This window comes from Armigeres subalbatus, chromosome 3 (genome assembly GCF_024139115.2).
Source record: "Armigeres subalbatus isolate Guangzhou_Male chromosome 3, GZ_Asu_2, whole genome shotgun sequence".
In the NCBI taxonomy this organism is placed as follows: Eukaryota; Metazoa; Arthropoda; class Insecta; order Diptera; family Culicidae; genus Armigeres; species Armigeres subalbatus.
Genome location: NC_085141.1, coordinates 205,172,121 through 205,198,181, shown reverse-complemented (window position 1 = coordinate 205,198,181; position 26,061 = coordinate 205,172,121). Strand labels below are relative to the sequence as shown.

The window sequence follows — 26,061 nt, the reverse complement described above, 5'->3', positions numbered from 1 at the left end:
CGGTCCCAAATTTTAAATTTAGGATTGACGACCTCAGCAAACGAAAGTGTTGAGGATTATAATAATAACACTTTATATTTTAAAACTCAGATAGTACAGATGCACAGCATGGGAAACATGTGATTCGTTAAATGTATGGGATGCAACTTCTTTCGTTGGGGTTTGAACCCACGACCCAAGTATGCTGTACAGGGTACAGGTGCTTTCTCAACTAAGCTACGTTGCCATCTGTTACTAAGCATCTGGCTCAGATATATTCTCCAACCGAGCTTCCACATCCATGTTATTTGGCGGTACATGACGGAATATGCCGGCTGAGATCTTGACATCAAGGTTCCACATTTTTTGCAAATAAACGGAAGAGAATTCTTCCGGCTTGTGCTCAGGGATAACCTTTTATAATGTTTATTTTGCGAGCATCCATAAATTACGTAACGTTTAGAGAGAATAGCGGGGTTGTTCAAAGTGTGACAATTCATAACATATGTAATATTACTCAGAGGAACGCGAAACAAAGAAATGCGGCACCGATTTCGTCGTTTCTTTTTGTCAACATGTTTAAAAAATTTTGTTAACATATTTAAAATCAAGGCCGATACAAATATTTAACAATACAAATATAAAACAATTATGTCCCCTCCCCCTCAGATTTTTTTGCCTAAAAATTATATTTTGAGGGTGCAACAAAATCTGAGGAGGGGGCAAATTCTACATAGGTGTATTAACAAACCCGAGAAGTTTTTTGATTTTTTTTTCATTTAATTATTTATTTTTTATCATTCCCCCGCCTTAATCTTCCTGAGACCAATAAGACATAATATTAATTAAATATTATTAACGGCCTAACAAGACATTGCATAGAAGAAAATTATTTCACATTTAGAGGAGAATTTTACAACAGACAAAAAGGGCACCAATGGTAATCCCCTGTCCCCTTTCTTGTGTGAGCTGTTCATGGCGAACCTCGAGAAGGATTTGAAGGAAAAAGAGGCTATTCCTGAACGAGGGTGGAGATATGTAGATGATATCTTCAGCCTCGTCAAGAAAGACGCACTCCCATCAATCCTAGAAGCCATAAACAGTGCACACATGGATATCCTGTTCACTTGTGTTGTGAACAGGAGAAAGACGGAAGATTACCTTTCTTGGATGTTCTGATAGTTAGAGAATCAAATCAAAAGCTAGACGGACACTCAAGTAGAACTAGTAGCCAATCATTGACAAACATAGAAAAACTCAAGGGGCAAGTAACTCTAAACTTTGTGATAATATTAATCATTGTCTCGCAATAGCATTTCGTGATATTTCTGGTATTCACGATTTTTGTCAACCAAAGAAACGGTTACTAGTTCGGTTGTTATGGCGTTTGTCAGTACACAGTGCTCCCCCGTATTGGAAACACCTGATTTCTACCTTCTACAGATTCTAGAAAACTTTCATTTCATTATTATATTTCGAATGGCATCAAACCACAACGTAGGCCCTAAAGATTGCTCAAAAAGTAATAGTAATAGTTGTTTAGTGATTTTTAAGAATTTAAAAGAGACTGAAATTATGTGTTGCCTAAAACTGGGTGGACTGTACGACTGGGTGGTGTTGTGTTTCATGCTTTTCCAACCAGGGCTCTTCGATCAATTTACCGTACACGGAGAACATTGGAGAACATATGCAATCTATCAATGATTAAATTGCGTTAATTGCAGGGAATGGATTTTTTCCGGTGACGTTCATGTTTTTATTTATTTTGATCAAGAGCAAAACATAGTAAAAAAATAAACAAGTCGAATATCGTTTTTATGATTTTATTCCATGCATAAATTTACAAAGACGAATGTCACTTTTTCGATTGCCTCGATCCCAGGCACATTCCAAATTATTAACAAGTGTTCACAGAGTGATGGCAGCGGAATGGTATTTTCGTCATCAATTGTGCCGCCGGCAGCGGATGCTTACGGAATCCTACTTCGATTTTGAGAGCAAATCCATGAGCCAGCTTTACGAAAAGTTTGGTATCCAATGACTGAGTTTGGGGAATGATGTACTTCTTCAGAACCGTGCACGATCATTTTGCGGGCACTACAAAAATCCGTAGCAATCCGTTGGCGATCAGCTCGATATGATGTTGCACCATGTTTGGTGACCGGAAAGCAGACTGCAAGCTTATATCCTGGGTTAGAGGTTATGATGAATGTTAATAATGAGATAAATTCTCTATGCGATAAAATCAATTGATGCGTTACCCGAGGAGCAAGCTGAGGAGAGTATACTGTCCGCTTCAAGTTGATTGGACATACTTGTCCTATCCAGGCCATACGCGCTACGCGGAACAAATTCGAAAAAAATCAAATTAAACGCGGCCTGGTCCGGTGCAGAAATAATGCTGAGTTTCAGGGCTGTAAAATGGAAACTTAAAAAGCTATAAAAGGAATAAATTTCAAGAAATCATTGGAATGCATAAAGTCATGATTATTTTATAAGCATCAAAAAGAATAAAATTTAAAAAAGCTTCAGAAGGGATAAACAATAAGCTAACTAGCTTTTTCAATGTTCTCCGTGTGCATTTAGATTTAAATTTAAGCTAACTAACTTATTTATTTTTATACGTGTAGATACGGCGTAGTTTTTCGCTAGTATTTGTTGGTATTTCTGGATACTGTCGAAAGTTTGGAGTTAGTTGCCCCTTGGAAAAACTCTATACAGAAAATCATTAACCACATTATCACCAATAACAAATTAATTGTGTCGAGTATCCGTAAACTTTGATAATTACTTAACTAGACCATTACGTTCTAAACTTAACCAACTTAAAACATTACTTGGAACCACAAAAGATCCCGTGGGCGCCTTGGGGAAATCTGAAGTTTTTAAAATATCATGCCCTTACTGTGACAAAATCTACATAGGACAGAAAAAACGAACATTAGACACGAGGTTCATAGAACATTTGGCAGAAGTCACAAAAGCAACCAAATATTATCATTTCACATCTAAAGTAGCAGAACATATATTTATCGAACCACTATTTAACTAAAGACAACATATCAATTCTCAGACACATCCAAAATCCTTGGAAACTTGACGTATCCGAAAGCTTAGAAATTGACAAACAAAAACATTTAAACTTACTAAACAATAATCAAGGAAACCTGGATCGGATTCACCTGGCTCTTGAAATTACTACCCACAAGACGACGACGAATCGATCCAAGCGACATGCCCGGCCCATCCTCCTAAATTTTTAGCTAATTAGGATGTAATTTGAGTGAACACGCGCGGGTTGAAGTTTGTATGAAAATTACTATGAAAACAGTAAATTTTATGGAAAACCGTTCCCCAACGCTTCCCATTAAGGTGTAAAAACATATTTACAAGGAAACAGGTCGTCTTTGTTGCGAAGCGATTTGATGCTCACAAGAAAAGTTATTTAAAGAAATACAGAATCGTGGGAAATTTAATTTAACACGTAAAAGAATAACATCAATATCAATAATGAGCATTTTTATTTTCTTCATAGCTTTGCTTCCAAACGACAAATCGCTTCGCAACAACCACTGCCTTTTAGCTTGAGAAGTATTCTGTGTCGTCAATTTATTGATTATATTTGAATAGTTCATGGGCCACCTCACGGAACGGTCTTTCACATAAGGGACAGTTTTCATAGTAATTTCCATACAAACTTTAAATAACGAAATTAGCTAAAAAAAATAAGAAGATTATTAAAATGGCAAATTCAATCGTTTAAGCATAGGGGGGGGGGTCAAAAAAGTCAAAATTTGAATCACTCTACTGCACTTTATATTTAAAGTTAGCAATCAATGTTTCAATCTTCAGTTTTCAAGTAGAAAACGGAATACATTTATGTTCATATAGCGGAAGTAAATGGAATAGTTAAGTATTTAAACCTTGTAACATTTCCCCTATGACGCTTAATATTAATTAATCAATAATTTATAATTACACGATCGTGTAAAAAAACAGGTTTCACTGAAATTTAAATAAAAATAAATTTAAATTCTCATGACGATTGTGATTACATCAAATTTATTTTATTTTTACAATTAGACACTGTTTTACATGTCGTTTAATTTTATTTTTTTTCTGTGATAGTGCAAATCGGACGTTTTTGAATCGATTAACTTTACGAATCAAACTATATGATTGAATGTTTTAATTAACTATATTACTTCCTCCTTCTTCTTCTTCTTCTTCTATGGTTCTACATTCCAACTGGACCTTGGCCTGCTTTTCAACTTAGAATTCTCGTAGCATTTCCTCAGCGATTAATTGGAAGCTTTTCTATGCCCGGCATTGCATGGTAGTATCATGCGTGGCAAGTATAATGGATACACTATGCCCATGGAGTCGAGAATTTTTCCCACCCGAAAACACCCTACACCGGACCGAGAATCGAACTCGTCATCTCCGAATTGGCAATCCTATTCCTTTGCATCCAGTATACCTAAATATGCTATTCATACTGTATTAGGCTAACTTTTAACTAATGAAATGCTAATTTGGAAGGATTTCAAAATGGTTCAAACCATGATACGCTTGTGCACTAGTTGAAACCATGATTCGATACCCTATAAGACATATAAACGATATACAAAACTCGAAAATCTTATGAAAATCTTGGGTTACATGCCCAAAATACATTTTCTTCCTATAAAATATTTTTAGTCATTACTATTGAGGACAAACGCAAGTTGTTTATGGATACGGAATCCATTTGATTATGAATCATTTATTTAATCTTATTCGCCTAATTTTAAAACAAGGGAAATAGGGGCAATATGGCCCACCGCACATGGAATGAACACACTGTCGTATTGAGATTTTTGTGCATGGTAGTATGAACTTAGATGACTTACATCACTCATCTCAGGAACTCGTCAAATTCTTGAACGAAAGAGTGACGGTAGCGCAGTTTCCCATATATTTGGGATGGAAGCCTCATATAAATTGCTATTCAAAAATACCAGTTTAAGTAATAAAAGCTGGTCAAATCCTACGCTGATTGCTCCGTAAAATTCGACAACTTTGTTATCGGCCACTCCAATCAGACAATATGAAATTTAAAATCAAAGCTATTTGTTGGAGCAAGATTTACTCGTATTACCCTGCTTCTCCCAATCGCTGCGATAAAGGTAATTCAATTGAAACTCGTACTGTTGGTAACGCGCAAAATCCCCTTCCATGCTGCTTAGTGAATGTACTGAAAGGATTCCAACAAGTACAGACTGCATACGTGGTGTGTGGCGTGGTTGCTAGGCTTTGAGTGTTTGGATAATTCACAAACATGTCGTTAAAGCCCAACCATGCTTAACTTCTAATTTTTCATTTCTTTTGTAGCCCTTAAGTGAAACGGACGCATTATGTTCCGGTTGCCAAAATTCATTTGTTTTTCGTTCTGTGGTATCCACTGGTATACATTTTCCGTCATTTTGGTCCTGCTAGGTTCTCTGGACAATCCTGCCAAAGCTCAAACAACCCAAAACATTAATGTTTGTAAGTAAACTGAATTTCATTATACCGGTCCCAGAAAAAAATACGAATAAGTTATTTCATACCTACTTATTGATGTTATTCATTTGCGTTATTATTAAAAATAATGTCAAGTTATAAAGTTTTTAAATGATTAAATGTTTATTTTTTTTATTAAATCTTCTTTGTATGGGAAACGACAGCTTTGGCAAGTTTTTTTTTAACTTTTCAAATTTTGCTCAACTTTAGATTAAACTTTTCATGTATATCAAATCGTTCGATTCTCTGAATGTTTAAACCAATAATATTTTGCTAACAATAACAGAACAAAGCCTGCCAAGGTCGTATTTTTTTAACTTATATGTACTTCATATATCCCAAAAAATAAAACGCATTTTGTCATTGACGTAATTTTCTGGCTACTTCGTACATAAGTTCCCAATCTCTTTCGTAGATGTATTGTACCTTGCAACAAAATGACAACTCTCGTGATCATTTTGTAAGGCTCTTATAGATGTATAAAATTTCTCCGCAGTACATACCTACAAATAGCACATATCCAAGCATTCACCGCAAGCATCGACCACGTGGCGGTCAAATTTTCAAAAATCTCGAAGTAGTTTTTTTTCTGGAGGTATGTTTTTCTTAGGGGCAAGCCAGAGTAAACGCGACGTGCGATGCGACGCGACAGTGCAATTTGACAGCCTGTTGATAATGATTGTTATTCTTTCACATGAGTCGCGTCGCATCGCTCGTCGCGTTTACTCTGTCAGGCACCTTAGGCGACTATCTGGCGCGTATTTTTTGTTGCGACTAAAAATGAGCGGAGGTGTAGATTTTTTTATGGGCGGTACAATACTTAGAAGCTGAATGAACTGATGAAAATGATAGAAGATCATAGTGTTGTTAGTAGATGGATGAAATTAGGCTGTGATTTTTCTTCTCCTGGGACATTGCCGTCTCGCAACTTCGTTCATCATGAGGCATACATGATAATACTTTTATGTCCAGGGAAGTCGAGAGAATTTCCAACCCGAAAATGTCCTAGAACGGACCAGGAATCTCTTAGAAATGGTCTTATTTTGTAGCCACGCATCTTACCACACTTCCTAGAAAAATCTTGTTGGTAGTGATTGTTGTTTAAAAAAAATCATAGTAAAGGGGTAGTCATGTGCTTAAGAGACGGACTACCGTGACTAAAAATTGGGACAGGCATCATCTATTAATACCACACGCGAAACGTGAAAAAACGTGAATTTCAAACGTGAATGAAACGTGAATTTCAAACTAGCAAAAATGCCCGTTGAACATGTTACATGGCATAGAAGTCAGTGATGTGGTGTGTTATTATCAGATTGGCTTAAGCCGTCTTCTCAAAGTGTAAACAAATTCCGGTTGAAAAATAGCGCAACTGAAAAGTTCTAGTAGAAATATACATAAGAAAATAGCTGAATATCGGTATGACATATGTTGAGCAGATTGATGGGCTTTGTCGCAAAATAATGTTGTACAGTGTGTTTATATACCCGTGTCCGGATGTAACCGAAAGTGATGTATAAGTGTTCGAAAGTGCCCCTTAAAATCGGAAGTGAAGCATGATTGATATTATAAATTCAGTAGAAAACCGAATTATAGCCGCTATCGAAATTGCATTTTTCTCACAATCCATACGTTAAACCTAATTTCGGAAGTGGTGCGCTGTATAGCACATCACCAAATGAAAACAGCGCACCACTTCCGAAGTTAGGTTTAACGTTTGGATTGTGAGAAAAATCCAACTTTGTTAGCGGCTATAATTCGGTTTTGCACTGAATTGATAATACATAATTAACCAATACGAAATAGAAAATGACTTATAAAGTAATCGAAAATCATAAGTGATCAAAAATAGCCCGAAACAAAAGTGAAGTGACCTTGGGTAACCGGAGTAACTATAAATGAATCAGATACAGTGGTTGGTTTCCTACCCGCCACTGCCGTATCCAGGCACTAACGTATATGTAAAAAAGGCCAGCAAGAGTTAACCACCTGAAGTTTGTAATGCGAAATAAATCTAACGCGGGTTTTCTCAACAGTAGGAACTTTTCACGAAACACTATTTGGTATTAGTTATGCAGGAAGGTGTCCGCTACTACGCCTGCTAAATAATTTTTCGAGTAAGGTGCTTATTTTCGATATATTAAACATTAGATGCCTTTCGCCATACTGAAAGTTAACTCCTAGTGTGCCGCTGTAAGCACGCTCAAAACAGGCGATTCATTACTCACAAACACAAACAGCGGAAGAGGTAAAAGTGAATGTTCTAGTGTACTTGACCTTATTAGTGAAGTGATCCACAAGTAGTGCTACCATGTGTGAATGCCTGAGACTGACTGACAAATGGAAGTGACCTGAATGAACGGGATTGGCCCATGGTTTTGAGCAAGGGCAAACAGCGATCGTCAACCAGCCGCCTAAGAAGGTAAGCCAGCTAGTGTAGGATTGGTAATAAATCTGCCCACGTGCGTAACCCTGCTTGCTCGTTGTTCAGCAAAGCTTGCCTGCCACCACTAGGTTTGCTAGTGTTCCAAAAGCAAGGATGAACCACATGCCTGTTTGTTTTGTGATCGTCGCCATTAACATTCGAATACGGTCAGTTGTTTCGAAACAAGTTTACAGCAAACGATTATTATAAAATCCATCGATTCTCAGCAGAAAAAGTATCAGCTGAATACCGCCAGAAACTAGACAAATGGATAAGTGACATCAACGTGCGCGACAAACTCAACGATCTAGGAAGATTTATCTATCCATTGATCAGTGAGCACAACATAATGGGTATAGGGTAGTGACATACAATACTCAAATGCAACCCAGAGCCTGTGAAAGGTTAGCAGATGGGAAGAGTGATTAAAGATACGGGACGTTTGTGTCAGCGTCAGGGTGCATTAGAGAACGGTACTACAAGAAAGGAAGAACAACCGAAAAACGACCCTTCTGTAGTAGCTAAAAGATATAAAGCACAAGAAAGACAGAGCAGATATGCGGAGAACAGAACGATATGCGGTTCTTTAATGAATCTGCAGGGAAGAACTATGACACCATCAATAGCCAAGAAGGGAAATTGTTGATACATAAAAGAGGCCGTCAATTGGAAAGTACTCTTAGAGTCTGCATTGAACGGTGAATGTGAATGCGTATTGGAGAATAAAATTAACTTTTGCTGTGAAGCTGTCTGCATCAAAGTTTCTGATAGTAAATACATTCTGGTCTACACTGCACTAGACTGTGGGAAGCAAGGTGTCCATTTTGAATCAATTTTCGAGTGCTTGCAAGCCCTCTTCGAGCATGGCCCAAGTTTCATGTCCATAGAGGATTACCTTATAAGCGTTCTGTACATGACACTCTGACGCGGGTGTAAATAATTTTTGACCACAGTTTTTTCTGGAGCCCGTAGTAGGTCCGACTTCCACAGCCGTTAGCAAGGATCCAAGGTAGACGAATTCATCGACCACCTCGAAGGTATCCTGAATTATTTTAAATAAAGGAAAAATAACTGTCGAATTAAATCAATTTTTTTTATTAAACTTGAATTGTTGAATTTTTGTAATGTCGTTTAATTAGGGCAAGATTTTAGTATAAAAATGCTCCAGATACTTTTTGCAGTTGAAAACTAAATTAATAAGAATCAAAACACAACCTTTAAGTAACAGGGTGCCACAAATGATATTAATGACTAAAGGACTTGTGGCAAACGAAAAATCCGTATCAATGATTTACACAATTTCGTATTCCATTCACACAAAACGAGCCTTTTCTGGCACAACATTAAGTGTTTATTTATTTTATTTATTTATTCTTATCCATCAACAGACTTAAAATAGCCCCAATGATGTGGGTAATAATATAAAACAAAAACAGAGTTACAAATCAGGTCAGCAAAAAAAGTAAAACAAAATAAAAATAGAACAGAAATAACAATCAACTACCTTGGTATGTTACACCCAACTAGCGACTGTTAGATTTTCTCACGATTCTGTATAAGAACCTACCAAAACCTGTATAAGAACTGGACATATGCGATGTAAATTATAAGATGTAAAAAATGTAAGTCGGCAAGCGGGTGGCAGTGGGTGGTACCCACACACCCCCAAACGGTGAACATGTGGTGCAAGCGAATGGGAGCTGTAGGGACCGAGTGTATGGGTGAGCACACAAGTAAGCCCCGCATGGTACGCATGGTCGGTAGTACTAGAATGACTGAAGTCTGGTGAGGCCTGGCAGGAGTGTCGGGGGATTGATGCTTCTGTGGCACCTCAGAAATTGGAGACGTGTAAGTTAAGTCCTTAGCCGTGCGGTAAGACGCGCGGCTACAAAGCAAGACCATGCTGAGGGTGGCTGGTTTCGATTCCCGGTGCCGGTCTAGGCAATTTTCGGATTGGAAATTGTCTCGATTTCTCTGGGCATGGAAGTATCATCGTGTTAGCCTCATGGTATACGAATGCAAAAATGGTAACCTGACTTAGAAACCTCGCAGTTAATAACTGTGGAAGTGCTTAATGAACACTATGCAACGAGGCGGCTCTATCCCAGTGTAGGGATGTAATGCCAATAAAAAGAAGAAGAAGTAGTTAAGTGGTGCCACTCCGTTGCAGGACGGGGTGACCAATATACTGATCGAGGACTATCTGGGCTACGAACTACCAACAGGGGGGTATCTCATGCAAGATACCCATACGGTGTCCCTGTTGGGTGTGAAAGTCCGGGTAGGTGAGCGTTAAATCACAAGTGATATGCCGGGTGTGCTACGCCCAAATAGATGCACAGAAGGTACACAAAGTGAAAACAAATGGGAGATGGGAGTATTACAACCCCCACGGAGTGAGAGACTGAATGTCAGGAGAGTGGTGCACAAGTGGTGTGAGCGAATGGGAGATGGGTGTATTACACGTAATACCCCCACAGAGTTTTTTTTCTTCCTAAGCAATGGAGGGGGAATCTGCTCAACAGACATCCTGGGTTGTCCAGGAACTGCTTTCTTCTTCTTCTTATTGGCATTACATCCCCACGCTGGGACAGAGCCGCCTCACAGCTTAGTGTTCATTAAGCACTTCCACAGTTATTAACTGCGAGGTTTCTAAGCCAAGTTACCATTTTTGCATTCGTATATCATGAGGCTAACACGATGATACTTTTATGCCCAGGGAAGTCGAGACAATTTCCAATCCGAAAATTGTCTAGACCGGCACCGGGAATCGAACCCAGCCACCCTCAGCATGGTCTTGCTTTGTAGCCGCGTTTTACCGCACGGCTAAGGAGGACCCCAGGAACTGCGGGGTTATTTATTTACCTCCAATAGCAAACGAGGGAGGCCGGACTGCATCCCCGACCCGCTAAACCGTTTCCGTTGCCGCCAAGCCCATCGTTTCTTCGGTACAACCAGAAAGTAATGCTTCAAAGGGGGGGCAGTGCATAACGCACCCTCGAGGTTAGCTGCGTGTCCTTGAAGCATCAAACATCGTGACTCGCTTTTTTAGAAGAACATCATGGTATCGTGCCAGCGCATTGCCGGCTTTCCAGGTGGCCTTACCACGCCCTATGTCCTCGGAAGGTGGGAAGGGTCGACTTCGCTCCTGCTTCCCTCTGCACGACTGGTATCAAGAATGATGATGCCGCGTGCACCCCAAATTGACCTCTCTGCGATAGGGCCTATTCGCCAGCACACAGAGGGAGTTGCCGACGCGGTGCCTACGCCTGCCCCAGCCTTGACGAGGACCCCTTTCCGTCCTCGGGCTCGGAACCCGCCAGGTTGACCGTCGCCGCGAAAGCGACGATACCATGTTGTTCTTCACGCGGCCACTAAAAGGATCGAGTTCGACCACAGGGCACCAGTATGACCCATGAAGCCGACTCCGAACCCTTGGACCACCTCTTATTTGCGCCTGAACTAGCCATTCCTCGAGTCCACGCGCCACCTTCTGTGTAGCTCCGAGACAATTTGAACGATAGCCGATAAAACGGCGTTCCAGCCAACTTCATCTTTACACATCCTCTGGACTAGGTTGTCCGGGGTAGTGTCCAGACCAAGTGGCAAGCATGTGGTCACGCATTGTGCGAAAACGCGGGCACACGAACAACACGTGTTCCGCCGTTTCCTCTAAACCTGCGGTTTAGGTACTGTCTGAAGCAACCATGGCCTGTAAGGACCTGGGTCAGGTGGAGAGTAATTTCCCCATGGCGCCTCTTGACCCACGTACCTATCTCCGGTATCAACCTATGTGTCCATCTACCCTTAGTGGAACTGTCCCACGCACGCTGCCATTTTACCATTGAGGCCAACCTGATAGTCCTACGGATGCCTCTCGTGCCGCGCATTTCGAAGCACTCTATGTCTTCACCGATAACGATGTCAATAGGCATCATACCGGTGATGACTCAAAGTGCATCGTGCGACACGGTACGGTACGCGCTCGCAACTCTTAGGCACATGAGCCTATACGTACTTTCTAACTTCGTTCTGTAGCAGTTAATACGCAGGGCCGTGCCCCAAGCTGGCCTCCCATACCTCAGTATGGACAGAGCAACGCTAGCCAGAGGCTTGCGCTTGCTGGCATAAACCGCAGAGCTATTGGACTTCATCCGGGACAATGCCACTATAGCTGTGGAGGCACGCTTGCAGGCGTAATTGACGTGGCTACCAAATTACCCCCAAGAGTTTGATGGAGCGTTCAGAGGTGACCGTGCAGTTGCCTGCCCTTATCACCGCTTGTTGCTCCGACTTCCGGTTGTTGACAACAGTTGTTAACTCCACAATTGCGATCGAGTGGGCTGGAGTCAACTCCACCTCTTCGATCGATTCGCCGTAGACCTCCAGCGTAATATCGTCAGCGAAGCCGACGATTACCACGCCCACCGGGAACTTCAACCTCAAGACACCGTCGTACATGACGTTCCATAACACCGAACCCAGTATGGAACCTTGCGGAACCCCTGAGGTTATGTCAATGCACTTCCGACCCGCCTCCGTGTCGTATACCAGTACTCGATTCTGGAAGTAGCTTCCGAGAATCTTGTACAGGTACTCGGTTCCGGTAATACCCACAGAGTGAAGGACCAAATGTATGGGTGAGCACACAAGTAAGTCTCGCATGGTACGTGTGGTCAGAGTGACTGCTTAGGCAGTAGTGTGATCCGGCTGTCATTGACGGATTGAGTGAAGTCCCGCTAGGCCTGGCAGGAGTGGGTTGATGCTACGGCGGCACCTCAGAAACTGAGACTCAGAAATAGGAGACATGAAAGGGTCTGCCTCGTAGCTGAGGTAGGAGCGGTATAGGAGCCACCAACCTAGGGTTGCCTCCGGCTTGGTAGACAAGTGGTGCCACCCTGTTGCAGGACGGGGACCATTCTGGGTGAGGACTGTCTATGTTGTGAGATGGCAGTCTTGTGCACAGGTGATGCATGGGGAGTACCAGGAGAGTTGAGGCGCATACGTGCACTTGTGTACGTCATGTAGGGGGCGCAATGCCTAATAGTCATCCCCCGATGTATTGCTAAATTGCGGGCCGGGAAAATGACTGGAGAGGAAGGAGTTGGTTTTAAAGGGTCGGGAGTGGTGATCCCATCTTCACACTACCATCGTTCTTCGCAGACATAAACAGACGAAGACAATGACTATGCTTGTTTAAATGTTTTATACCTATTTTGTATTGTCCCTTGACACCATCTTTTAATGTTCCCTTTTTTTAAAATACTCTACATCATTGGGGCCAAATGTAGCCTGTTGATGCAACAACAATAAAGACTACCTGGGTACTCCCCAGGTGTCTGGATGCAGATTTCTGTTACCTTCGTTAAAAAAATAAAACAAATGATATTTGTGTAAGAATCTAGCATTTTCGTATATGCCTAGTTCTTATACAGGTTTTGGTAGGTTTCCTATACAGAGTTTGTTAGAAAATCTAACAATCATCACAATTGGGTGTACTCATTTTAGTGTAACCAACGACTAACGATTTTAGATGAGTTCATTTCACACAGTACAATACAAAATAAAATAACAACTGTTTCTATACTTATTTAAAGGCTTTTCCAATTGTTTCGATGGGCAGTTTATATTCGAACATTTTTATCATTTCGCCATCGAAACAAGTAGAAACAAACCTTGCATCATTTTACTACAAGTGCTTGCAAGTCCTTCTCGGGCATGATCCATGTTTCATATCTGGAGGAACCACCGGTCTTCTGAGCGTTGGTTCGGGTGTGGATCTTTTTAAATCACAATTTCGTTTGATCCTTTCGTATTTCACGACTAAAATTATTGTTATCCGTCGCAACGATCAACGGTAGACCACTGCGAAGCTATCCTCGTCTAACGTAACATTGCTTCATAGGCGGACCTGACGCGCTTGGTTCAGTTCACTAACATGTATTATGTTTTTGACTCGTTCATTACCAGCTCAACTTTTGTTGCTGCAGGTTTCAAGTAAGAGTAAAGATCTTTGGTGCCGCTTTGAAATCAATAAACAGATGATGGCGGTATTTCTTCTCCCGAAAAAAGACTGGTCTGCTCTTTGCACTCCTCGTCGAACCAATCTTTCCGCCGTCTCCATTTCGTCGCCATGCGCCAGCACGCTGCCATTCTCAATACCGGCCCAATTGAGCTCATCAGGCTCCGGCAGGGTTACCTCAAGGTGCTCCGAATACGCATTGGCGACATCAGGTTGCTTCAGCCACTCTAGATCGAGAGTGGTCGTCGATATCGAGCATAGTTGATGACGGATTGTTTTGGGCGAAGTTTTAACCATCACCAGATAGTGTTCAGAGATAAGGCCACGATAGATCCTGTAATTTGCGGCTAACTATGCGATACACTTTTGTGCAGGGTCGAATTTTACGTACTTAGAAGACTTTTGATTAGTAAAGTGGACAGCGACACAATCAAGTCAAACAAAGACAACTCCACCTAGGTACATATCGTACCCATCAAGACATGGACCAACAATGCACACGGCGCCGACGATCCAGCTACGGGCTGAAAGTTTCTTTAATAGAGATAGAAAAAGTTGTCTCTCGTATCCGATGTGAGATCGGCGCGAAACTTATAAATAATCGACGCGAGAGCTTATCAGTTATCGAGAGCAAACGAAAACCAGGATCGTAACATCCTTAGCGATGCACAATTGATTAAACTTATATAAAATTCACAATGTTCTTATATAGCTGTATCCTTTTTTTATGGAAATTCCAGTGTTCGTAAATGAAGTTGGCAATGATTTGGCGCAAGTAGCCGTGGATGTCGCGTTGAACTACATAAGAAAGAACCCAAGTCTTGGACTATCCGTTGAGTTATTAACTGTCGAGGGAAACCGTACAGACAGCAAAGGATTATTGGAATCCTGTAAGTTTTCGACCAATATGTGAAATGTAATACCAACATTCTCTCCATAATAACTTATTTCTGGTTTTCATTTATAGTGTGCTCCAAATACTCTGAAGCACTTAACACAAACCGGCCTCCCCACGTCATATTCGATACTACGCTAACGGGCGTCTCCTCTGAAACGGTAAAATCCATCAGTGCGGCCTTGGGTATCCCAACAGTTTCGGCATCCACTGGACAGGAAGGCGATTTGAGACAATGGCGATCTCTATCTACAGTGAAAAGCAACTATCTTCTACAGGTTCAATAATCATTTTTTCGATTACCTTCAATAATACTATTTTTCATTAAACAACTATCCTACAGGTTATGCCCCCAACAGACATCATTCCAGAGGTTATCCGATCCATCGTTACATACATGAATATCACGAATGCTGCAATCCTGTACGACGAAACATTCGTCATGGATCACAAATACAAGGCATTGCTGCAAAATTTCCCAACTCGACATGTGATTACTGCTATCGGAAACGACCGGGATAGGGCAGAGCAAATCGAGAAGCTTCGTAACTTGGACATCAACAATTTCTTCATATTGGGGTCGTTCTCTTCGATTAAGAAAGTGCTAGGTGAGAACGGACAGTTGATGTTTCTGTGGATAGGACTGACTTTTTTTATTCCAGAATCCGCAAAGAGAGAATTTTTTGAGAGGAACTTTGCTTGGCACGCCATTACACAGTACCAAGGAGAGTTATCCAGCAATATTGAAAATGCTACTATCATGTTACTTCGGCCAGTCTCGGACAGCAAGAGTAAGGATCGTTTGGGGGTTATTCGAACAACGTATAACATGAAACAGGAACCGCAAATTACAACGGTGTTTTACTTTGATCTGGCGCTACGCACTTTTCTTGCTATCAAGTGAGTAACCTTTGGGGGTGTTTTTGATTTTCGTAGTGTGCTGAACTGCGTGATTACCGCTTGATAAATTAATTTTGCTTTTTAATTTAATTGCTATTCAGGAACATCCTGCAAGTTGGTGCATGGCCTCCAAATATGAAATACTTAACCTGTGACGAATACGACGGAACGAATTCGCCTAACCATACCATCGATCTGAAATCGGCATTCATAGAGGTGACGGAACCTACAACTTATGGACCGTTTCAATTTCCGAAAGGCAAAACAGCATTCAACGGGCACAGTTACATGAAGTTTGACATGGACATCAGCGCTGTGACCATAAGAGGCGGAGCTTCGGTCAGCACCAGGAATCTGGGTAAATGGGAAGCTAGTCTGGATAACGCGTTATACGTGACAAACGAGGACGATATGAAAAATCTGACGGCTGACATTGTATATCGAGTTTACACCGTGGTGGTAAGTGTGGCGTTGTCCTATTTTATTGCTGTATCTGCGAATCATGGTTCTAATCCATATATTTTTATATAGCAAGAACCATTCATTATTCGCGATCCTACGGCCCCCAAAGGTTTCAAAGGTTACTGTATCGACTTGTTGGACGAAATTGCTAAAATTGTTAAGTTTGACTACGAAATCAAAGAGGTAGAAGATGGCAAGTTTGGCAACATGAACGAAAAGGGTGAATGGAACGGCATCGTACGTAAATTGATTGATAAGCAAGCAGACATTGGCCTTGGGTCTATGTCTGTGATGGCCGAGAGAGAAACCGTGATCGATTTCACGGTTCCGTATTACGATCTGGTGGGTATATCCATCATGATGTTGCTACCAAGTACACCGAGTTCGCTGTTCAAGTTTTTGACCGTGCTGGAGACAAACGTGTGGCTTTGTATCTTGGCAGCGTACTTCTTCACCAGTTTTCTGATGTGGATTTTTGACCGATACAGCCCATACAGTTATCAGAATAATCGCGAGAAATACAAAAATGATGATGAAAAGCGAGAGTTCAACATCAAGGAATGCCTCTGGTTCTGTATGACATCATTGACTCCGCAGGGAGGAGGTGAAGCCCCGAAAAATTTGTCCGGACGTTTGGTGGCAGCAACGTGGTGGTTGTTTGGGTAAGTTTACAAGAGGCCATTGAACGAGACATACAGATCCGGATATTAATATACTTGAAACATTCAAAGATTCATCATTATTGCATCGTACACTGCTAACTTGGCTGCTTTTCTGACGGTATCACGATTGGATACACCGGTGGAATCGCTGGACGACCTCTCAAAACAGTACAAAATATTGTACGCACCACTGAACGGCTCCTCGGCTATGACCTACTTTCAGCGAATGGCGGATATAGAAGCCCGTTTCTACGAGTAAGTAAAGTAGGGTAAAGTAGGGTTGTATGTTCTACTGTTCCAATGGATCTGCATTCTAATTGAAACATGGCCTGCATTACAACTTAGTGTTCATTTAGCATTGCAAGATTTAGCAAGAGATCCTCCACGCACTTACTAATGACAACAGTCTGAGGCTGGTCAATTTTGCCGCAGCCATAACCAGAATGGCTATTTGTAGCACCTATTTTGCACAAGAGTACCAATATTCGAGAGTACATTTGGAGACACCCAAATGGCGATACTTGTTCTCTAATCGATCATGTTTTGGTGGACGGTCTGCATTTCTCAGATATCATTGATATGAAGACCTTCCCAAATATCGACTCTGATCACTATCTGGTGGTATAAGGACCGGATTTAGCCGGAAGGGGGCCCCGGGGCCGACGGTATGTGGGGGCCCCAAAATGTACAAAAAAGATTGGTTTTGGTACATAGGATTGGTGGGGGCCCGGGGCCACGGCCCCCCCGGCCCCCCCATAAATCCGGCCCTGGGTGGTATGTAAGATTCGGGTAAGGCTGTCCAGCATCACGGGTCCGCGACGTTAGGCATAAGAACGTTAGGCATGAGTACGTTAGGCATTATGGACTTTAGGCATAACGGGCGTTAGGCATAATGTACGTAGGCATATTGGACGTTTGGCATAATTTTACCTTCTTTATGTAATGGGCTGTTCTTTGGGCCATTTTATGCCTATCGTACTTATGCCTAACCTCCTTATGCCTAATGCAACGTACACACCAGTCAAGCAGTTTGACGAACATTGACTCCACCCCAAGAAAACGCTTCGGTTGCTGCTTTGTTGGAACGTGTGTGAAGTTGTTCGAACAACCATTTGACAGTTGGCAGCTCGGTTGGGAAAAATTAAAACGTTTTGATTTTGGTTTGAGTTGTCGAGGGTGGAGTCAAGGTTCGCCGAACATGTTTGAACATTTGTATTGAAGTTGCACAAACCCCCATATATGTTTTGATGGTTGGTGCTCAAGTTGGCACTTCGGTCGTTCGTGTGTGATATTGTTGGTCGAATAAATTGATTGTTCGTGCCGCTGTTGGTAAAACTTGATGGATGTTGGAATAAACGAAAGGTGGAGTCAATGTTGGTCAAACTGCTTGACCGTGTGTACGTTCCATAATGTGACATACCCCAGCATCACCGGTTCTAGGGGTAATGGAACGTACACACGGTCAAGCAGTTTGACAAACATTGACTCCATCTCTCGTTTATTCAAACATCCATCAAGTTTTACCAACAGCGGCACGAACAATCAATTTATTCGACCAACAGTATCACACACGAACGAGCGGGGGTTTGTGCAACCTCACTAAAATGCTCAAACATGTTCGGCGAACCTTGACTCCACCCCCGACAACTCAAACCAAAATCAAACCGTTTTAATTTTTTCCAACCGAGCCACCAACTGTCAAATGGTTGTTCGAACAACTTCACACAAGATGAATACACAGCTAGGTGTTGCAATGTGCTTAGTTTGTGGAAGAGAAGAAGGCGGGGGTGAAAAATTCATTTTCAGTGCAAAACGACAACAAACCGGCTGGCTCTCCCATACTAAAATCCAAGATGGCTGAATCGTGAATTTGGCAGATTGGAACACCTAGTGGTGTATTCATCTTGACTTCACACACGTTCAAACAAAACAGCAACCGAAGCGTTTTCTTGGGGGCGGAGTCAATGTTCGTCAATCTGCTTGACTGGTGTGTACGTTGCATAAGAGAACTATGTGGTCAGACAAACCATGTAAGGGAACAAACAACGACTGTTGGGCCAGGGCGTTGCGGGATAATTCGCACATGAGCTCGACAAACGAACCGAAGAACTCGCAATTGGAGAAAAATTGAATGCATTATGACAGTAATTTAAAAGGGCGGTCAATACAACAACCAAAGAGGTACATACGTGGTACAACACAAAAAAACAGCGTAGAGGCTGTTTTGATGTGGAGTGCCGAAGAGCGACAGATGAGATAAATCAGATCAGGAGTCGCATGCTTGTCGCGGCTACACACCAAAACAGATAATGATGTAAAAAACTATGGTCAGCTGAGAAAAACTCTACTGGTGTAAGAGAAGGGGACATGAACTCTATAGGCAAAGGAAAGCTTTTTCAGAAACGACGCACGAAAGTTATACGAATCGATCAACAACATGTGCAAGAAAAAGGTATCAGTGCTATGTTGACCGCTCGAGCATGGGTAGCTGCTAGATGAAAGGAGTACTTTGAATTGCGTTAATGTTGAATGAACAATCGGGCAGAGAGGGCACAAACATAATCTGGATTAGTAATGATGGACAAGCAGTGTAATCACGAAGCTAGCCGAAGTGAGGAAGGCTGTCCGAGACCTAAAGAACGGTAAGGCCTGACTGGGAAGGACGAAATTCTGGCCGAGCTTTTAAAAGTTGGGGGTGATCGGCTGAACAAAAGTCTCGTCTCGCGATCTGGAAGAAAAAGGCCTTCGAGCCGACTTGATATGTTCTACAAGGCAGAGACCTTTGATGGCGAGTACTAAAGTGGTTTTCGAGATGGACGATCAACAACGGACCAGATCCGGACTAAAAAAATATCAACACCCATTTAAACACATTATGCTGTCAGTTTTCAAATTTGTGCTGTGATTTTGTTTTGGTTCATTTGTATGGATTTGACAGTCGGATTAACGAGAGAAACCTCGATAGTCCGGCCATACATTTGTCGGATCAGCGGGGGTATACTGTATAATAGACTCTGGTTTGATCTTCTTGCCAACTGCCAAACACAGTGAATTGGAACGGACGTTCATAGAAAGAAACTTGAATTGTTCGACTTCTTGGAACGTCACAATGTGGATGTAGTAATTGTGACGAAACATGGCTACAGAAAAAAACATTCATTTTTCCACCCAAATCTCGCGTGCGTTTGGTTTAATCGAACCTCCAGTGATGCTGAAAGAGGAGGTGTCCAAATTTCGGTCCGAAGCTGGATCAAATTTACACAGCTCAATGTTTTAACCTAGGTCATCAGAAGCGTGTGTGTCTCAAAGCAGCTAGTCGTAACTACTTTATTCATTTCCCAGATTCTCTCACTTTCGTCGTAATCTTTCAGATCCGACTGAACAGAGTGTACCTAAATTTCGAAGCTATGCCAGTAATTGTTACCGCGGTGATCAAGTCCATGGCATTTATCGACCAGACACAGCTGGCTGGTGCCCATATTTCCCTAATTTGTCCGAAGGAAGTTGCTTAAATCATACTGAGGCTTAAGTCTAAAAAGTCTCCAGGTTAAGATAACATCTGAATCTGTGTGCTCAAAAAACTGCACCGAAGTACGCACATTTTGATCGTTAAAATCTTCTCCGCTTGCATCAATTTTGGGTAGGTACTTTCCGAATGATTTGTAGTGATGAACTTATATATTCCATATAAAAAATCTTTCTAATAAGATAAAAAAAATCCGAATGATTGAAAACACGCTGTTTTGGTTACCATTCCGAAGCCAAACAAGGAATCTACGAACGCGTCCAACTAATAGGCCAATAAGTCTATTGCCCACATTCAGCAAACTGCTCGAATGAATGTTTTTGAAACGTATGGAACAACACCTGGAGAACTGCTACATTATTCCTGACCAACAGTTCGGCTTTAAGAAAGGGCACTCATGCTCACCCCAACAACATAAACGTCGCGGGTGGGCTGCGGGGACCTCCGTATGTAGGTAGATATAGAGGTCATTGCGGTTCACGCGTGGCGTTTGTTATCGGGGTGCTCGTCTCCTACGCGAGTTTATGATACAGACCGATAGGTTACTATCATAGCATTCGACGGGTGGAAAGGTTACCACCCTTGAAGTCGATGTTGGGTTGAAACGTCGAGTGCGTTAGCATAGGCGTGAGCCTTATCAATAGTCCTCCCCTGATATATTGCTTAATTGCGGATCGAGGGGGGGGGGGGGTATACGGACTGGCGAAACAGTTTTTGGTTTTAGTGGGTTCGGTGATCCCATCCCCACACTACCTGAGTTAACATCTTCAGGTGTCTGTTTGCAAATTTCCATTTACCCTTGCTCAAGAAAAAAAAAGTACGAAATGAAATAAGGAAATTTTACACTGTACATCCTAAAAATGATCCGTTCCTTCCTGGTAAAGCGCAGCTATCACGTGTCCGTGAATGAGCAATCATCCAACCGGCAGAACGTACCATTGGGGGTTCCAGAAAGTGCTGTCTTGAGTCTTTACAACATCTTTACTGAAGACCTGGTGATGCTTGACGATGTTAAATACTTGCTTTTCGCACCCCAAGCATCACACTAAGCATAGAAGCGTTTTTGTGGCTTGTATACGACCAAATCTAGTTATACGTAAGCCATCGCAACAAAATCTGTCTGAATTGTGCTACTCTGGTGACGAGACCGCATTCGTTGCATCTCTCAAACTCCAATCGGCCCAAATCGCGATCGAAAACTACCAAAAAAAGTGGAAGATGAAGACCAACGCTGATAAGTCGCCGGCAATTTTTTCTACTAACAAACGCAGCCCACAAGCTTCCACAGAGTGAAATTACCATATTCGGACGCCAAATCCATTGGTCGGATGATACGAGACACCTAGGTCTTAATTTCGACCGCAAACTCACGTTCGCCACCCATATCAAGAATACCCAAGTAATTGCGCCAAACTCACCAGATTACTGTACCCGCTGGTAAACAGGCGCTTATATCTAGACGTTAATTCAAAATTGCTCATCTACAAGGCAGCATTCAAGCCGGCAATGGCTTATGGGTTTCCCGCCTGGTATGATTGCACAGCGAGCCACAAGAAGAAACTTCAGGTAAAGCAAAACTGAACTCTGAAGATGATGCTCAACTTGGGCCTTTTCCACCCTACTGAAAACGTCCACTAGTTTGCAAAAATTTGAGGAATCGATCAATGTCTCCATCTAGTACTTCCAATGTTATGAATAGGGTGCACCACTCAGCGAACCCTTTGCTTGAGACTTCGAACCTATAGTTCGGTAGTCTGTTATATTATCCCAACTAGCAATTACAAGTTTTTTTTAACCTTTTTCCATCAATTTGTTTAAATGCTTAACTTTCAACCTAAATACCACAGTTTGCTTCTAGAATTATTGAGCTGCTTGAAAGGTAGTCCACAACTCAGCTAAGAATAACAACTGCACAAAAGTATTGAATGCTAAAAAAAGAAATAAATTGGATTTGAAATAAACTTTGTCAACACTAAGTATTTGAAGGCCATGCAGAGAATGGGATAGCCCAAACGGTGTTGGTCTCATCGACAAATTCATATATCTTGAACATTCGGTTCAAAATTCCGCCAACAAAACCGTTTTTTTTAGAAAAAAATGCCTTATATGGATGAATATAATATTCTTACAGCAGTTTAGAGTATCTTTTAAATAAAAAAAATATTTTGTTGTAAAGTATACTTAACAGGGTTCATAATGCTCACTCAATCTCAGGAGCACATGATTTTCCCTCACGAAAGTTTTCGGGGAGAAATCGCTTTTCGGGAAAGAAAAACAGCCTGGAGAGTGATAACAATTTTTCGCTCACTTCGATTGCCGCTAAACGTTGGTTTGCTCTTTTCTTTCATATTCGAGTCTTTTCGTGGCATCATCAATGCAAATGGTAGTAGCTTATGGAACAAATAACTTAACGCTTTCATACAGATAGCGTGGTGGTGTGGCTAAAGTAAGCGCATACCCACAGCTATTATTGTTACTATTCTGGGTTCGAATCCGGCGCGGCCATACAATTTTGTAATTGTTCTGCGATAATTCTCGCGAAAAGTGAGTGAGAGATGAAAGTAATGAAACGAAAAAGGATTTTCATCTAAAAGGCAAGATTTTCGTTCATCTTCCAATGCTAATTCTAGAGAAAAGATTGATGGGGAAAGATGATCCTCAACATGAACAACGAAACAAGATTTTCCCTTGGCCCGAAAAACGCTGGCTTTGGTCTCATTGAAACGAAAAGTCGAAACCCTGATACTTAATGCAATGAAGTTTGTTTTGTAAAAGTAAAATGTAAATGAAAATTATGTAAAATTGAGATATACGTAATTGAAATTTCAATGATTTTCATTTACATTTACATGATCTGGTACACATTCTGTTACTGAAACTTAAATTCAATTATGAATTCCGTCGTGGCTAATTTTCATAATATTTTACGGTGTAGATCATCAGTTTATTTAACATTGCTCTAAATTCATTTTCATAATTTACAGAATATGGAAGGAGATGTCCCTCAACGATTCACTGACACCCGTGGAACGCTCCAAGTTGGCGGTCTGGGATTATCCTGTTAGTGACAAATACACCAAAATGTGGCAAGCAATGCAGGAAGCAGGTTTACCGAACAGCCTTGACGAAGCAGTTGAACGCATAAGAAACTCAACGTCGGCTTCTGGGTTTGCGTTTCTGGGAGATGCCACCGACATACGATATAAAGTGCTCACAAACTGCGATCTACAGATGGTCGGAGAAGAATTTTCTCGCAAACCGTATGCTATTGCAGTTCAGCAGGGATCACCATTGAAGGACCAGTTTAACAATGCGTAAGATTTCGACCATTACGAACTTCAGAATAGATCACGAACTGATCTAGTGTTTTTTTTTTACAGAATCCTCATGCTCCTCAACAAACGACAGTTGGAAAAACTAAAAGAACAATGGTGGAAAAATGATGACATCCAAAGCAAATGTGAGAAACCGGACGATCAGTCCGACGGCATTTCGATCCAGAATATAGGAGGCGTTTTCATTGTAATCTTTGTTGGCATTGGTATGGCATGCATCACACTGGTGTTCGAATTCTGGTACTACAAATATCGCAAAAATGTGAAAATCATCGATGTGGCCGAAGCTACAGATGAGAAACTAGCTCAGAAACCATCCAATCTAATGTTGCCAAATCTGAAAAGCGAATTCGGTCAAATGAAGGATGATAATCAGAAAACGCAATCGCTGCGGACTCGTACCCAAACCTTGGACAGCAACAATTTTAAGTCTCGATTTTAAGATATCGAAAACTTCATAAGTAGTAACGTGTTGTTTGAACTGAACGGATGGAGAGAAAAGATCTTGAAGAGTGCGCAACTTTTCTATCTCCAACAGTAAAATTCTAATATTCGAAATTTCTCCAGAACGTGAAGACTGTATTTTCAAATGCGAATCGCAGTTGGATAAAGGGTTATTGTAAAACGCAACACCGTGGCCTAACTGCAACGACTAAATGCATTTACTGTAACATCACTATTTTTATGTGGTAAAATGTGTTGCTTTCAATAATCCATTGGAGAAATTTAGAACAAAAAAAAACGCATTGGATATCAATTCTAAACACCCAGTAAATTTGTATAAAAAATATACCTTTGAGTCCCAGTTAACATGTTTGAAATGTGAACTGTGATTGTAACAAATTTTAAGAGACTGATTATGAAATCGTTCGTAATTTTCTCTTTGATAATCTTTACTTCCTGTCTCTACAAACATAAATGTCCCAAATTGAAAGGAATTTTGAATCTGGAACATTTACACACTTATTTTGATTTGCGTATGAATCAAAGAACGGAAAATTAATTAAAATGTCTTGATTAGCTATGTCATGTCGGTGCTGAATTTGTCTACACATTACATCAAATTGTTCATATGCTGTTGCTCTCATACTGACATCGTCCCAGATTTTGCGCTAAATCATGGCTACACATTTTTAATCAATGAAGGTGAGAGGAATAGCATGAAGGAACTGGATAAATCTGGGTAGCTTGCAAATAAAAAGAAAATAAAGTATTGTTTGCTTGTAGTGGCAGAATAATGATTGTCTAAACTGGCATTGGAATTGTTATCCAATTAAGAATCCGAAAAGTGTAGCAATTTAAATATTTTTGTTGTATTGAAAAATCCTTCCGGGAAGGATACAGCAAGAAGGAAGGAAGCCTCACAAATTAGGAAACATATCTACCAGATTTGTGATCCCCGTTCTTAAAACGACCGGATTCCCGAGAGTATGTTAGTTGGTTTCACGCGAGTTTTCGACAGTTTAATTCAGATAGTGGAAACTCCAGGAGAAGCGGTAGTATGGATTCCTCAATGAAAGTTAAGCGATTCACTAACTTGAAGTAAGTTGAAATGGTGCTAGAAAGTCAAAGACGAACTCGAAATTAATTGCAATTTATTTCCAGTTCTATTGATTTGATTATGGTTATAACTATTTGGGATCTAGCACATCTAACACATTTCTTTAAACTGTTGAAAATTAGTGGCAAATTACCACACAATTCGGATTTCGACGTTTCATTTGATTAATATTAATTATGAGAAGTAGTAACGTGTTGTTAAATCGCTACTAATATTATCCATTTGTTGAAGTATAGTAACGTGTTTTGCAAATTGTTTAGATAAGTTGAATAAAATAGCTATAAGTTCATCGAATTCAATGCCCCTTGATGCTTTTAAGAGTTATCCGAAATTTCCTGTGTATAATTTAAATCAAACATTCCATGATTATGCAAAAGATAGGATGGCAATGAAATAATCAACCCGCTTCTTGACTAACTAACTTGACTAAGTACTTTACAAACGACGCCACTTCGACGATACTTGACACATACGCGTGACATACTGTCGAAATGTTAGCAAAAACCCAATGAATGCAAGATGTATAAAAAGAATTTCATGGTTATTCATGTTTCTTTTAAAACCTCTATTCAAAATGCTATCAGTAATCAGGTGGGATTCGTTTTAGAAAGAGTTAAGTGCATGTCATTGCATATCATAATTGTGGTTATACTTAGCCTTTTGGAATGTGCTTTGTAGGGTATGTGGCGGGACTATCATCAGCATCATGTCCTCCTCCAACTTATTGTATCCCTCATGTACAACAAGATT

General features: G+C 41.0%; 1 protein-coding gene across 1 annotated transcript; it reads left to right on the top strand.

Moving 5' to 3' along the window:
- The first annotated feature begins 5,360 nt into the window (after positions 1-5,360).
- LOC134227235 (ionotropic receptor 25a) lies at positions 5,361-25,605 on the top strand. The gene is made up of 10 exons (XM_062708584.1): positions 5,361-5,508; positions 14,711-14,860; positions 14,938-15,143; positions 15,209-15,473; positions 15,528-15,765; positions 15,867-16,224; positions 16,297-16,889; positions 16,959-17,144; positions 23,400-23,729; positions 23,796-25,605. The coding sequence occupies exons 1-10, from the start codon at positions 5,376-5,378 to the stop codon at positions 24,190-24,192; spliced, it is 2,856 nt and encodes a 951-aa protein (XP_062564568.1). The 5' UTR covers positions 5,361-5,375; the 3' UTR covers positions 24,193-25,605.
- Positions 25,606-26,061: the final 456 nt, after the last annotated feature.

Excerpts from the sequence above, each read along its gene's own strand:
- LOC134227235 (XM_062708584.1), top strand. The coding sequence starts at position 5,376 with ATGTTCCGGTTGCCAAAATTCATTTGTTTTTCGTTCTGTGGTATCCAC. Across the intron at positions 15,766-15,866 it reads CGCACTTTTCTTGCTATCAA|GAACATCCTGCAAGTTGGTG; the intron begins GTGAGTAACCTT and ends ATTGCTATTCAG. Across the intron at positions 16,225-16,296 it reads ATCGAGTTTACACCGTGGTG|CAAGAACCATTCATTATTCG; the intron begins GTAAGTGTGGCG and ends ATTTTTATATAG.